We start from the raw sequence: 14,749 nt of genomic DNA, 5'->3' as shown, positions 1-14,749 counted from the left end.
AGGACCTGGTGCATGCACCCATTTCATTTCTCCGGGCCTTTGCCTACTCTCCAGCTCTCCCAATTTGACAGAGACCATTTCAGTATCCTGGGTGGCGTGATCTGGATAAATCACTCTCTTTACTTTGCCTTTTAGGAAAGACAAGTGTGACCTACAACAAACTGTTTTGAAAGGGGGTGGCTTTTACTTCTGCAAATATTAATGTCTCCCTGACGTTATTTCTCAGTGGCTCTGTTTTGGCTCAGTCGTCAGCACTCACCACCCGTGTTTGCTATTAGATTGAGGGAGTTTGACAATACATTAAAACATTATGGTTGATGTAGGCTTCAGTTTTCCGGCATTAGGACCCTTTCATTTGGCTGCTAAAAGTTAAAATCTCTTTGAGTTTTGGGGCTCTGATGCATCTTGACTTGCATGCCTGGGCTCAGTGGCAGAACATCTGCCCTGGTTACGTAAGGCACCAGCTTCAACCTCAAGGTGGGGGTGGAGAACTGATGCCAGTTAGTGGTGAGTGAGATGGGCCAATGGTGGAAGAAGGAAGCTTCTGGTGTTCCAAAGTGTGCAATGTGTGCACAGAAAACAAAAACAGGATTCAAGATGACCTTAACAGGTTGGAGAAAAAGGCCCCAAAGAACAAAATGAATTTCAGTAGGGGCTATGGTAAGGTTCTGCAGTTAGGCAGAAATGATCAGATGCACAAATACAGGGTGGGGGACACCTGACTTAACAGGAGCGCACATGAAAAGGATCCAGGGGTCTTAATAGGCCACAAGCCTAACATGAGTCAACCATGCGATGTAGCAGCAGAAAAACCTAATGCAGTTCTAGGCTGCATCGACAAAAGTATAGTGCCCATCTTCAATTATTTGAAGGGCTTTTCACATAGAAGGGAGAGCAAACATGTTTTCTAATGCTCAAACCAACTGATTCAAATTAACAAGAAAGGAGATTCCAACAAAACATGAATTTGGATGGTAAGAGCCAGTGCCGGATTTACGTATAGGTAAACTAAATAAGCTATAGATTAGGGCAGAGGCGTACCGATGAGGGCGTGGTCCGCTCCAGGTGCCATCCTGAAGGGGGGTGACATTTGGGCAGGGGGCCCCGCCTGCGACCCCCAAGCCCATGAGTGGCAAAGCTTTGGCTCGCTGTAAGTGGCTCCTGCTTTGTCACTTTAGAGCGAGGGACTTTACAGGAGGGAGGGAGGGGCTGGGGACAGACGGGAGCCATGGCTCCATGCCCCTCCTTCCCTCCCCAGATTTCTGTAAGCGGCTTCCACTTTGCCGCTTGCCAGCTTCTGCTGGGGAGGGGGGAGGACAGGGGAGTCCCCAACGGTCAGCCTTGACTGGCTGGTCCCCAACCGGGCGCTCCAGCCAAGCTCCCTGGCTTGTGGCAAAGCTGCTCCCCTGTCTCTCCCAGCCTCCAAAGCCCAGCAACATGCAACACACAAACACAAAGAGGAGCAAAGCTCCCCAGGCCCCTCCTCAGAAGAACACATTTGCTGTGGATTGGCACCTCAGGGCTTCTCTCCCCACCCCCCAAGTAGCCCATTCTCTTACATTCCCTACTGTTGCTTTAAATCGCAACTGACTTCGTGTCAGCATCCCCAAGCCTCTCTCTTTCCTCCACCTCTCTTTCCCCTACTGTTTTGACCCTTTCCCTCGCTCAAATTCATGGAGCACTAAGGGGGCTTTTCTCCATGTGTTTTGTTCTTTGCCTCCCTCGCTGTTTGTGGAGGGGGGCCTCCTTTCTTTTTTCTTTCTTTGTGTTTGTACTAGCGGGAGAGCAGGCTAGGAGCTTTTCATTGGCAGTATCACTTGCATTGCAAGCCCTGCATAAGTTATTCTCGTTGCTGCTGCAGCCATCCACAATTCCCTCGATGCTCCCATTGAGTCGCTGGTGCAGGCAATGTGCCATGTCCCCCGCTCCGGGTGGCAAAGCCCCTAGCTCCACCACTGGTTTAGGGCCCCACTCTCTTGGGGGCCCCCAAAAAAATGTAAAGGCAAAAAAACTGGATGTACATTTCCAAAATATAAGATTAAAAAACAAATAAAATAAAACCGACATACAGCAACAGTGTTTTGTGTTGTGTGGGCTCCTATGATGTAAGTAATTTAAGAAATTCAACACAAAAAACAGTGACAAAGGACAGCTGGACATATAAAGGTCCCTGTTACCTTCCGTAGCTTAGGGCTCCTTCAAACCTAAATCCGGCCCTGATAAGAGCTGTTTGAGAGCTGATTCCTACATTGCAGGACTAGATGACTCTTGGAACTCCCTCTAACCTGATGAGTCTATGAATGCTGAGGAACCATGTAGTCAGTTTGTCATTTCACCTGTTTGCTCTTTTTGAATTGTTGGTATATTAGAGGACCAAATATGATGCACTGCGTTGGCAGGACAGGCTCAGTCAGGACACCTAGCAGGGAAAGGAGAGTTGTCTGTAATACTTAATAGTGGGTAGGTGGTCTGCCAGTGATCCTGGCTGGGTACAAGTTAGGGACTTTTCTTACTAGGCAAGAATGCTTTTAGTTTCATTTGTGAAATTGTTGGAGGGTACATATTAAACACCTCCCCCCCCCCGCTCACTCTCCTAATACACAGTGCACATTCCAGGCAAAGCTAAGCACTTTTAAGTAGAGATGGGCAAATCTTTCTATTTCAATCTCTCTTTTTCCTTTTTCCTTTTATTTATTTATTAAATTTTGACATAAATATATTTCACAAACGTACAAAAGACAAAATGAAAAAGAAAAAACAGAAAAAGAGAAGGAAGAAAAAAAAGAAAAAGAGGGGGAAAAAGAAAAACACGAAATACATACAACTTTAAATGACATTGATCGACTTCCCTTTATCTCGATTTCGGAAAATATTGCCTTCTTTATCTATCTGCTGTGTCTATTCCTTAATAAAACTTTTTACGTAGTAAGCGTTATCTCATGCCTACTGTGATTTCTGTAAGTACATATGTGTTTCTGATCAACATTTTGATTTCCCCCTTGTCTCTATTTCCATATATATCCTAAATTTATCCCATTCATTGTTAAATTTTGCACTTCTTTGATTTCTTATTTTCTGTGTCAATTTAGCCAACTCCAAATAATCGGATAATTTAAGTTGCCACTCCTTTAGTGTTGGGATTTTTGGTGTTTTCCAATCGACGAACATTAAAGCAGCGGGAATTTCATTATGACATTCTAAATATTCAATAATGTCTATTGTATGTCTAATGTTATCTTTTATTTGTCTGTTGGGAAGGAAACCGGCCTGGTCAATATGAATGAGATTAGTTAAACACTTTTTAAGTCTGTGTGCCATTATATCTGTGAAGATCTTGTAGTCGTTATTCAATAATGAAATCGGTCTGTAATTCTTGATGTTAAGTTTGTCTGAATCTGGTTTCGGAATCAACGTGATATAGGCTTCTTTCCAGGATGCTGGCATTTTTCCTCCTCTTAGTATCTTGTTGATTACGTCACATAGTACTGGTGTTATATATTCCTCTAGGACCTTGTAATACTTGGCAGATAACCCATCTGGGCCTGGGGCTTTCCCCAGTTTCATCCTTTTGATTGCCTCTCGGATCTCCTCTATTTTTATGGGTTTATTTAAGGCGGTTCTTTCCTCTTCTGATATATTTTTAGGACTATTTTCTTCTAGGTATTTTGCGATGCCCGTTAAATCTTCTTCTTCTCTTTTGTATAGGTTCTCATAGAATTTAAGGAAGTTCTTTTTTATTTCATTGGGGTCTTCCAGGACTTGTTCTTCAACTTTTATTTTATTGATGGTACTAAGTTTTCTTCTTTTTCTCAGTTGCCACGCCAGAAACTTTCCAATTTTATTTGCCGATTCGAAGGACCTTTGTTTCATTAACTTTATTCCCCATTCCACCTCTTGGCTTATTAATATCGAATATTCTGTTTGGAGCATTTTATATTGTTGCTTATGGCCATCGTCGTTTGGATTTTTTATCATATTTTTTTCGCATTCTTTCAATTGATGGATTAATTCTTCTTCTTTTTTTTTCTTTAGCCTTTTTTCTTTGGGTATTTTGTTGTATCAGGAGGCCTCTTAACTTAGCCTTGCTAGCATCCCATACTGTGTCTATACCTGTTCCTTTGTTGATGTTTAAGTCAAAATAGTCTTTTATGGTAGTTTTAGCTTTTTCGATCACTTCTTTTTCAAGTAGGTAGTGATTCATTCTCCATCTGTACAACCCTTGGATCTTCCACTTTAATTTTAATGTTATTGGGCTATGATCCGATAAGGTTCTGGGTAAAGGTAAAGGTAAAGGTACCCCTGCCCGTACGGGCCAGTCTTGACAGACTCTGGGGTTGTGCGCCCATCTCACTCAAGAGGCCAGGGGCCAGCGCTGTCCGGAGACACTTCCGGGTCACGTGGCCAGCGTGACATCGCTGCTCTGGTGAGCCAGAGCCGCACACGGAAACGCCGTTTACCTTCCCGCTGGTAAGCGGTCCCTATTTATCTACTTGCACCCGGAGGTGCTTTCGAACTGCTAGGTTGGCAGGCGCTGGGACCGAGCAGCGGGAGCGCACCCCACCGCAGGGATTCGAACTGCCGACCTTTCAATCGGCAAGTCCTAGGCGCTGAGGCTTTAACCCACAGCGCCACCTGCGTCCCAAGGTTCTGGGTAGTATTTCGCATTTCTCCGTTCTTATTATTAATTCTCTTGAGATCCATATCTGATCCAGCCTGCTCCAGCTCTGATGTGGTTCAGAGAAATGGGTAAATTGTTTCGTTGTAGGGTTTTTGTATCTCCATATATCTATTAGGTCCAGATTTTCTTCCAGATCATTAAACGATTTCGGTAATTTCCCTTGATTTATGTTCTTTTTTCTTGTACTTCTATCTAGTTCTGGCGTCGGAACCGCATTTAAATCTCCGAGTAAGACCAGTTTATTGTTGTCTAGCTCTAATAAAGATTGTTCCAGTTTTTTAAAGAACTCCATTCTATTTGAGTTTGGGGCATAGACTGTTACCACGTTTATTTTCTCTCCCTGGTAGTTAATTTGAATTCCTAAAACTCTTCCATCCTCATCCTTGCAAATTTGTTTGGGTTCTAGTTTCTCCTTCGCATAGATTACTACCCCTCTTCTTTTTTTTCTTTGAGTTTGAATTGATGAATTCTATTCCCAACTTCTTATTTATTAGAATATGCTTATGTTTTTTTGGCAACATGAGTTTCTTGGCAACAAACAACATCAATATTTTTTTTCTTTATAATCTTTTCAAATTTATTTCTCTTGGGCTTATCATTAAAACCATTCACATTCCACGAAAGAAACTTGAGAGACATTTTGGGTTATTATTGTGTGCGCTTTATCCTTGTTTCTAGTTTAGAATCTGGTGTTATTCTTTCTGTTAGATTCTCTGTCTTCTCCTTCCTCTTCTTCCTCCGATTTTGTGTCTTCCATCTCCTCCTCTGTTCCCCCCCCACCCCCAACTCCACTCCCCCCCCGCCTCCCTCCCCCCCGCATCCAGGTCACCTCCTCGCTGTCTTGCTTCCTCTCTACCCAGATCTTTTTCATACCTTCTCAGGAACTTTTCTGCTTCATGTGTATCTGTCAACTTGAATTTTTTGTTCTTGTAATAGAAGGAAACCCCTTCTGGGAATTCCCATTTATACTGAATTGTGCTTCTCTTCAGCACACTTGTCAACTGTGTATATCCTTCCCTTTTACATAGAATCCTGACTGGAATTTCTTTAAAAATGATGATTGGACGATCTCCAATCATCAGCTTTTTTTTAAAGCTCGTTCTTACAATTGTGTTTTTCATTTCTATGGTGTTAAAAATTACTAAGCAGTCTCCCGGGGTTTTTTTTTATTTGATTTGTTGTGGTTTCCCTCTTATTCTAAATGCGTTCTCTATGGTGTATGCTACTTGTTCCTCTTTCATCTGCAGCCATTTTGCTAGTTCCTTAACTATTCTTTCCCTTATGTTTTCATTTGCTTCTTCGGCAATCCCTCTGAATTTTAAATTAAGATATTTTTGACGCATCTCTGCCATGGCCAAATTGTCCCATAGTTGATCTTGTGTTTTATTTAAGTTTTTTACTTCATCCTTTAGCTTTTCTGTTTCTTTCTTTTGATCCCTCAAATCTTTCTGCGTTCTTTTATTTGATTCTTCAAGTATTTTTGATTTGACTGTCAGATCTTGTATCTTTTTGTGAGTTCGCCTACAGCACTTTCTATTTTACTATCTATTTGTTCCTGCAATTCTCCTAACTTACTTTCCATATGCACTTCTCTTTGTTTGAATTCCTCTTTGATTTTTAGCCATAGAATGTCTAGATCTTTAATCTCTTCTTGCCGGGATGCCTTTCTATCTCCTGGAGTCCCTCCGACTTTTTTACCATCTTTCCACGACATCTTGTAAGTTGTCTCTCTCTCCCCAAAGGGGCTCACAATCTTACTTATCCTTATTTTATTTTTTCTTTATTCTTTTTATTTCCCCCCCTTATATGTATACATATTCTCCACCCCAGAGACACTCTAGGCTATGTAAATTGTTCTCCTATCTTCCTGTCTTTTTATCCTCTTTCGTTTTTCCCCGTTTTAGATAATAACTTTCGTTATCTTAATTCAGTTCGCCTATTTCCAATGATTCACTCAAAATTGTTAAATCCCATTTACATTTCTAAAAACCTTTGGATTGTTGAGTACTCAAATTGAATTAGTATATTAGTATAGTTGTTATTAGAGACAGGACAAAGTTAAACAAGATAAGAGGGAGTAGACAAAAATCAAATATAGAGTCTTTCTTTTTTAATCCAGGAGGGGTTGTATAGTCTTTCTATATTCCTGTAATTTTCAGCCACTTGTTGGCTTAATCCAGTTTTCAGGAGTTGTACTGAGTCTTTGCACTCTGGTGACTCTAATTCCACGTTCCAGTAGGTCTCTTTCTGCAGTTTCTATAGAGATATAATTATGTCCCCGAAGCCACTCTGCACCGGTTGTGGCCAACAGCAGACTGTAGTTAATCACCTTATCATTCAGCGTAAAAGGTTATAACCAGCAAATAAAGAAGCATCCTGGATCAGATGTTGTTCAGGTAGTTTAAATTCCTTTCATAACTAAAGGTATATAAATGAGGGTAAAAATGGATTGAATAAATTTTTATTTAGGTTAGTTAAGTTAAATTGTTACAATAAAGAGGGAAGAAAGGGAAGAAGGGCAAGAAGGGCAAGTATTAAAGTATTAAAGAAAAAATGGGGGGAGGAGGTAAATAGGGGGGGAAAGGGAGAGGGGGAATAAAAGGGGGGGAACCAGAGGGAGGAAAAACACTAAATTATATACATAGTGAAGGTGAAGGTTTTACGAGCTGGGGAGTTGTACTTTAAATTCGTGAAGTTTTGTCCTAAGCGTAGTGGTCTTAAGGAGACCTCTCTCCCGTGCCCGCAGTTCTTCACAGGTTAAAGGTCCTTTCGTTGCTAATTCTTTTTATGTTTAAACCGTGTTTCCAGCCAGTGTCTCCGACCAGCTCTTTCAGGTCCTTCTCCCAAATACTTTTACAGGCAGTTCATATAAACAGTTCTTTTTCTCTATTTAAACCCACAAAGGTCCCGTCTTGAAGAGGCTCGATGTCAGACTGTTTTTTAAATCTTGGCAGCTCCTCTAAATAGGAGTCCGTGGCTGTGAGATATTTCAGGGTTTTTTTATGTTCGTTACTCTAGAAGTCCAAAATATTTGCTTTGTAACTCAAAAGGTCCAAGATAATTGCTTTATAGCTTTATAGCTCACAAGATAATTGCTTTATGGCTTTATAGCTCACACAGTCAAGCGGAAAAAAGACTTCCTGCCACCTCCTTGCTACTTTATAGCCAGCGCCATTTTAAGCCTCTGATCGAGATGAGCTCCCAAAGTTAAATCTTCTAACATCTGACGTTCTCTTAGTGTATTTTCAAAGTTTTTGAAGTAAAGAGCAGCTACTCACACTAAGGGTTCCGCACTTATGATTTTGGAGGTCCGTCGCCTTCTTCAGGGGGAGCCTGAGGCATCGTAATGCAGGATCGTTGTTTCCCCTTTGATGCTAGCGGTCTCGTCACTCCGGGCTCTTAAACAAAAAAACCCCGAAAAACGACGGTCCGCATCCACACGGCTGGGGCTCTTTCCCTCAAGGGATTCCCCCCTTGAGCTTTCTGGGAGGGCGCAGTGCCTTTGCGACCCCCCCCTGATCACTGCATTATTCGGAAAACTCCTCCGGAGTTTTTCCGCGCTCCCTTTCTGCTTGCAACGGAAACCGGAAACCCTCAATCTCTCTTTTTCCAGAGATTCCATAAACTGATGTGCAATCTCTCTTTTTCCACATCAGTTTATGGAGTTTATTTTTAGGTTCTCATGAAAATTCATCAGCATTTTGGTGTGGATTTCTCAAAATAAACACATTTTAAGTGAATTTTCACCTAATATATACATTTTTGCAAGCTGCTTTCCCTAATATATATATGCAGCACTTTATGTACACTTTACCTTAAAAAAATAATGTTTGCACACATTACTTGAGTGGAAAACTGCACCGCAAAATTCAGAGAAGTGAAGGTTTTGAATGAATGCTGTGTTTTGGGTCACATATTGAGCCAGGTAGTGTGAATTAAGTAAGTTTGCCTTTAAATGTGAACTAAAGTGAACTTCTTCCCCTACCCATACTTCTATGTCCCATTGATTTCTGTGGGACTAAGTGAAACCCATGTGGAAGTCTCATTGAGATCAGTAGAAAATAATGAAGTACAGCTGGACCGGGCCTATATTTTGTAACGATTCTGATGAGGGCTCTGTTCACCACTGTGCGGGCCCTAATGCTCTTATTTTTCATTCCCAGATGGCAGGCAGGGGATTTGATGGAACTCAGGTGTTTGCAGCCCTTTCACCCTTCAATACTCCCATTGGGTTTTCAGTTATTACATTTCTATCCATCATCTTCTTTCCAAGGCTGCTGCAGTGCGCAGCTCATGCTGCATGTAGCTGGCACAGCATTTCAGATTTTGCCCCCCCCTTAAAGTGGCCTCCACATCCACTGAGATCAGATGACCCAATAAAACAATTTCCAGAGCCGGGTCTCTTGATTTTGCTGCTCCTCTGGGGCACCTGCCACATTGGCTCTTTTGTTTAGCCTAATTAATGTCATTTGGAGAGATTAGGTCAGAGCATGCCATCTTGCATCTATCTCCAATAGCAAAAAAAGGGGGGGTGACTGTGCAAGTGAACTGGGAATGCACACAGCATTGGATTGGGCTTAGAGTTTCCTTTCCTTTTCTGAAGAGGACTTCCTGGGCCTAATAGAAGGGCTGGTGAGCCACAGGCCACAGGTTCATATGTAGCCTCAGACCAGCCTGTAGCAGAGTTGTGCTATGTTCCTGTGCCTCAATAGGGCAGAACTGCTGAAGCCTCCTCCTTGACATGCTGCTTTTCCACATGTGAGGAGGTGTATTGTTTTGTTTTTAAAATGGGTCATCATTCAAGTATGCCATATCAAACAACATGTTTGGGTTTTCTTCCCCAGAGCCGGAAACATGCCAGCAAAGTTCGTCTCTACTATATGCTCCACCCACTAGATGGAGGCTGTCCTGCGAAGAAGCTGCGGTCAGAAAATGTGAGTTTTGTTGCTATATCTGTTAGCAGTTACCTACCCAACAGGACTACAAAACACCTCTTAAAATGGATCAGGTCCAAGATGTGGTCAAGGTCGCCATCATCCTTTGGGGCCCAGAATGCGCTATGCAGGAAGTGTGGGCATTCTGGGAAGTCTGGGTAGGATTCAACCTGTTCTATGAAGAACTAAGCCTGTTAGTGTTCTTGGAGACAATGTTCCTCGTGTGCTCATGGGGCCCTTAACAATGGCAATACCTTTGAAGCACTAAGCAACACATGAAAATGTAGGAGCATATATTGTCAGCTCAGCTATGAATTGGACACGTCTCTCTCCCCAGCTCTGGAGATCTGAATTACCATTGCCACCCTGCTGCTAGCAGCTGTTCATAATCTGAGTCTGAAAATCCTAGCTTTGTGGGGAGAAAAACCCAGGAGGCACAAATATATCCTGAAAAAAATTAATGAAGGGGTTGGTGATGGGGCCCCCAGTCTATGAATTGTTTGGACTTTGTGTTGCTGCCCTTCTTCCCTTCCCTTCTTTTCTTTTCTTTTCTTTTCTTTTCAGGTTAATGATTTGGAGAGCAGCTCTTAATTTTGGGACATGTTCCAACAGCTGTCAATATGCCATATTCATATCTGAGAAGGAAAGTAATGAATATGTGCAGCAACCCTATTACAATTAAGCACATTTAGTGTTCCTACTCTACACTTCTGGTTATAAATGACCCAATTCAAAATCATTTGTGAGCTAACCTTTACCACTGAGCTGAAAATGAATGGTTGTATTTGCTAATATTTATTTGGCAGTTAGTAAAGTATATTGATAACATCTGTCACTCTACCACAAAAAGTGTCAAGCTGACACAACACATGTGTTTGGGGGTTATGTCAAGGAAGCTCAGGATTCAAGGAGATGAATTTTCAGAAATGAACTTCCCCAATTTGGAAAACATCAAGCTACTTATAGGCTGAGTCCAAACACTCTGAAAGGCAGCCTGGATCATAGCAGACTTGCTTGGCTCCTGCACCACCTTCTTCTTCTTCAGCAATCGCTCATAGCTGAGTAAGATTGTTTTTCATGAACACGGTTTTAACTTTGTATCCATAGGTGACTGTGGAGGCCAGTTTTGGATCCACATGTCTTTCCACAGTGGGGACATAGGTTTCTGGGTGGGAGTTGATCACAGTGAGGGTTTGCCAAGTGTGCTTTCCTCTTAGCATGTTTCTCCCTTGCGTCCTGAGTTTGAGTGTCTTCAAAGCCCATGGCACCTTTGGTAAAGGCTGTTCTCCAACTGGAGCGCTTGCAGGCCAGTGTCTCCCAATTGTTGGTGTTTATACTACATTTTTAAAGATTTGCCTTGAGAGAGTCTTTAAACCTCTTTTGTTGACCACCAGCATTACACTTTCCATTTTTAAGTTCAGACTAGAGTAGTTGTTTTGGAAGAAGATAATCAGGCATCCAAACCACATGACCAGTCCAACGGAGTTGATGTTGAAGAATCATTGCTTCAACACTGGTGATCTTTGCTTCTTCCAGTACACTGGCATTAGTTTGTCTGTCTTCCTAAGTGATGTGTAAAAATTTTGGGGACACCATTGAGGGAATCTTTCGAGGAGTTGGAGATGGCGTTTATAAGTGGTCCATGTTTCACAAGCGTACAGTAAGGTTGGTAGTACAATAGCTTTGTAAACAAGCATTTTGGTTTCCCTGTGAATGTCCCGGTCCTCAAACACTCTGCACTTCAATCAGTAGAAAGCTGTACTCACACAGCTCAGGCAATGCTGGATTTCAGCATCAGTGTTGACCCTTGTGGAAAGATAACTTCCCAGGTAGGAGAAGTGATCAACATTTTCCAACATTACACCATTGAGTTGGATTTGTGGTGTTGCAGAGGGGTTGTTTTGTGCTTATTGATGCAGCACTTTGGTTTTTTGGATGTTGAGCGATACACCAAACTTTTCATAAGCTTCAGCAAAAATATTTAGGATGGTTTGGAGGTCATCCTCTTAGTGTGCACACACTATGTTGTCATCAGCATACTGAAGCTCCATGACGGAAGTTATGGTAACCTTACTCTTTGCTTTTAGCCTACTCAGATTAAAGAGCTTTCCATCTGTTTGATATATGATTTCTACTCCAGTAGGGAGTTTCCATTCAACAAATTGTAGAATCATGGCAATAAAAATAATAAATAGAGTTGGAGTGATAACACAACCCTGTTTAACACCTGATCCCACTTTGAATGGTTCACTTTGAGAGCCATTGTTATCTGTGATTGTTGCTGTCATATTATCATGGAGGAGTCGAAGGATGTTCACAAATTTATCTGGGCAGCCAATTTTCAGAAGGACAGTCCACAGGGCATTATGATTTACAGTGTTGAAGGCCTGCACCACCACCTCTTTGCTGGTTCCCAAAGTTTTCTTTGCAAAAAAAAAGGGGGGGGGGTAAATTCAATTCAGTTTCCACTTAAAGGTCAACTTATCTATTTTCAAGTCCCAAAACAATGTGCAAACCAAAACATCAATCTTAAATCCATAGTTTTTCAACTGAGTTCTTCAATCAAGTATTGTGTACAAAAATGCATATACTAGGGGAAAACATGCATTAAAATCCCTAGAATCATAATAGAATCATAGAATCATAGAGTTGGAAGAGACCACAAGGGCCATCGAGTCCAACCCCCTGCCAAGCAGGAAACACCATCAGAGCACTCCTGACATGTGGTTGTCAAGCCTCTGCTCACCCTATTGGTGAAAAGAACAGTATATTCGAGGAAATTACTTTGCCAAATGTGTACATCAGGCAAAATTGCATACAAAAATGTGTATATTAGTTTAAATGCTAAATAATTTTCATGATGACTTTTAAAAAAATGTAAACTGATGTGGAAATGTGGATAACTAAAGATTAGAAATATGAGAAACAGAGAGAGATCAACATTGGCAGATTCTCCTTGCTTGCAAAAGGAGGGGACATGGGCAGCTTGAGTGCTGCTGGCCGTGGTAGATGTGCTCAGGGAGTATCAATTAATTCCAGGAATCCCAAAAAATTACTGTCCGTTGCCTCCCACTTCTGGTGAGTAAGTTGGAAAGCACTGGAAACTACATAATTCCCATGATGCCCAGGGGCAATGGCCATTCTACATGTGTGTCCAGGCTTTAAGGAGGTGTTGCACCGCCAGACTGGTGGAACCACAAGCAGCAGCTCCACCTTCTTATCAGAACCCCCAGAACCTCCCTGAAGGCTGGGGAAGAAGCATGAATGGAGCCAAGAGGTGACATGTTGATGGGGGGGGGAGAGGTGACACAAAGCTGCTCCTCTCTTTCCTTCTCCAGCACACCAGCCTCTCCTCTCCCCCCCCCCCCATGAACTGCTGCCTCTGGTTTTCATGGCACAGTCAGGCATGGAATACCCAGAGGGATGAAAAAGTTCCCTTGTCAAAAGTACATCTCTCAGCTACTTCCAGGTGTGCACCTGATGAAACAGCTGCTGTAGCAAAGGGGCCCCATCCTCAACCTAAACGCTTCACACAAGCAGGTGAAGACTTCGCCTGCATGTGACCTGCTTCTGCTCCTCCCTCTTCTGTCCTCACCTGGTCCTGGGAGACAGTGGGGGCAGGAAAGGTGGGGGCAGGAGGAGGACATGGGGCAGCCCTGACCTCTCTCTACATGCTCCTGCCCCTGCTCTTCACTCTCCAATCCTGCAGCTTCTCCTGCCTCTCACTCTCGTCTCCTGGCTGCTACAGATTCCTCCAGTTCACTGATCCCTTCTTCCAAGTCAGTCTCCAAAGCCTTTTCTCCCGATGCCCATTCATCAGTATCCAGCCAGTCCCTGACACTGGACTATTTGCCCTCATTCCTCCTAGGTTTATAGCAACTGTTCCTTGTCCCACCAGTCTCTGGGATCAGGGTCTTCTGAAAAGGGCAGCCATGGCTGAAGCCAGTCTGGTTGCTGCAATTCCCTGAGGACCTTCACAACTTTCTTTGCGTGGGAAAGGCTTGCTTTTCCTACTTATCTGTCACACTTAGCCAGGAGCATCAGACAGTATTGGTGATATCATACTGTAGCCAAACTGATCACAGAGCATAGAGATATGCACAATGTTATCTCTGGTTGTCTGGTATCATCCCTATGGTTAATCCAAGAAGGATAAGTAAGCAGTGGTTGGAGGGGATGGAAATGGCCATCAGAGGAGACAATATCACGAAACAGGATTGGGGTGTGGGGGAGATGAAGTGAAAATTCACAGAGAGCAGTTTTCAGGCAAGGCAGTTTTCGTAATCAGTGCAGAGTATTCATGCCTCAGGATTCCCCACCATGGCAGCTATACATTTTTATGCTTTATGGAACTAGAGTTCTTGTTTGCAGCTGTCCCTAACAATACAGAGAAATTAGAGCAGAAAGCTAACTTCTTCTGGGATAATGTGATCCTAATGCTGTTGTAAATCCTTTTGCTGAGGACACAAAGGGTGCAGTAAAGTAAGCAGTGTGGTGTCACAGGTGAAGAAGGGGGCAGAGGCCATTATGTTCAAATGACTCTGACGCCCCTGCAGAGGGGCAAAGAGCTCGGGGGGGTGAGAACACCTCTAGAATGCCCCCTCAGCTGCTAGGCTGAGTGTTTGTTTTGATCAGGTGAGGTGACAGAGACAGCCATCTCCAACACCCACCTCCCAACTGAACATAAGAAGAGCTTGCTGGATCAGGCCAAGGGCCCACCTAGTCCGGCATCCTGGTCTCACACTGGTGAAACCCACAAGCAGGACCCAAGCTCAAGAGCACGCCCCCCCCCATGGTGATTTCCAGCTCTGACCATGGAGACACAGCAGAGCCATTGTGGCCAGGAGCATAGATGGATCTCCAGGAATCATTCCAGTCCTCTTTTAAAGACATTCAGGTTGGTGGCCATCACTGCCTTCCGTGGGAGCTGCTTGTGGGCTCCCCTTTGGGGCACCTGGCTGGCCCCTGTGAGAACAGGTTGCCTCACTAGGTAGGCCATTGGCCTGATTCAGCAGGCTCTTCCTATGTTCTTTTTTTTTAAAAAAAATAATAATTTTTATTAGTTTTCAATACAGTCATACAATTTTATCCAAATTTTACCTAATTTTAACAAAGTTCAAATTTTGGTCTTCCTTCA

The 14,749-nt window shown here is 42.9% G+C and overlaps 2 protein-coding genes across 6 annotated transcripts in view; both read left to right on the top strand.

The window, feature by feature from the left end:
- The window catches only part of ZMAT4 (zinc finger matrin-type 4), a 296,262-nt gene that overhangs the window by 111,908 nt on the left and 169,605 nt on the right, over positions 1-14,749 (top strand). For 4 of the 5 annotated variants that reach the window (XM_083753412.1, XM_083753413.1, XM_083753410.1 and 1 more), the window contains exon 3: positions 9,523-9,612. The exons of the other annotated variant lie outside the window; for it this stretch is intronic. In XM_083753412.1, coding sequence (XP_083609538.1) covers positions 9,523-9,612 — 90 coding nt within the window. The remainder of the gene's footprint in view (positions 1-9,522; positions 9,613-14,749) is intronic. 5 annotated transcript variants of the gene reach the window in all.
- Positions 1-14,749, top strand: part of NKX6-3 (NK6 homeobox 3) — a 641,500-nt gene that overhangs the window by 506,487 nt on the left and 120,264 nt on the right. The window lies entirely within an intron of this gene.

Source organism: Podarcis gaigeae (assembly GCF_964106915.1).
Source record: "Podarcis gaigeae genome assembly, chromosome: 8".
In the NCBI taxonomy this organism is placed as follows: Eukaryota; Metazoa; Chordata; class Lepidosauria; order Squamata; family Lacertidae; genus Podarcis; species Podarcis gaigeae.
The sequence above is the reverse complement of the archived record's forward strand: the minus strand, read 5'-3'. Positions and strand labels throughout refer to the sequence as shown.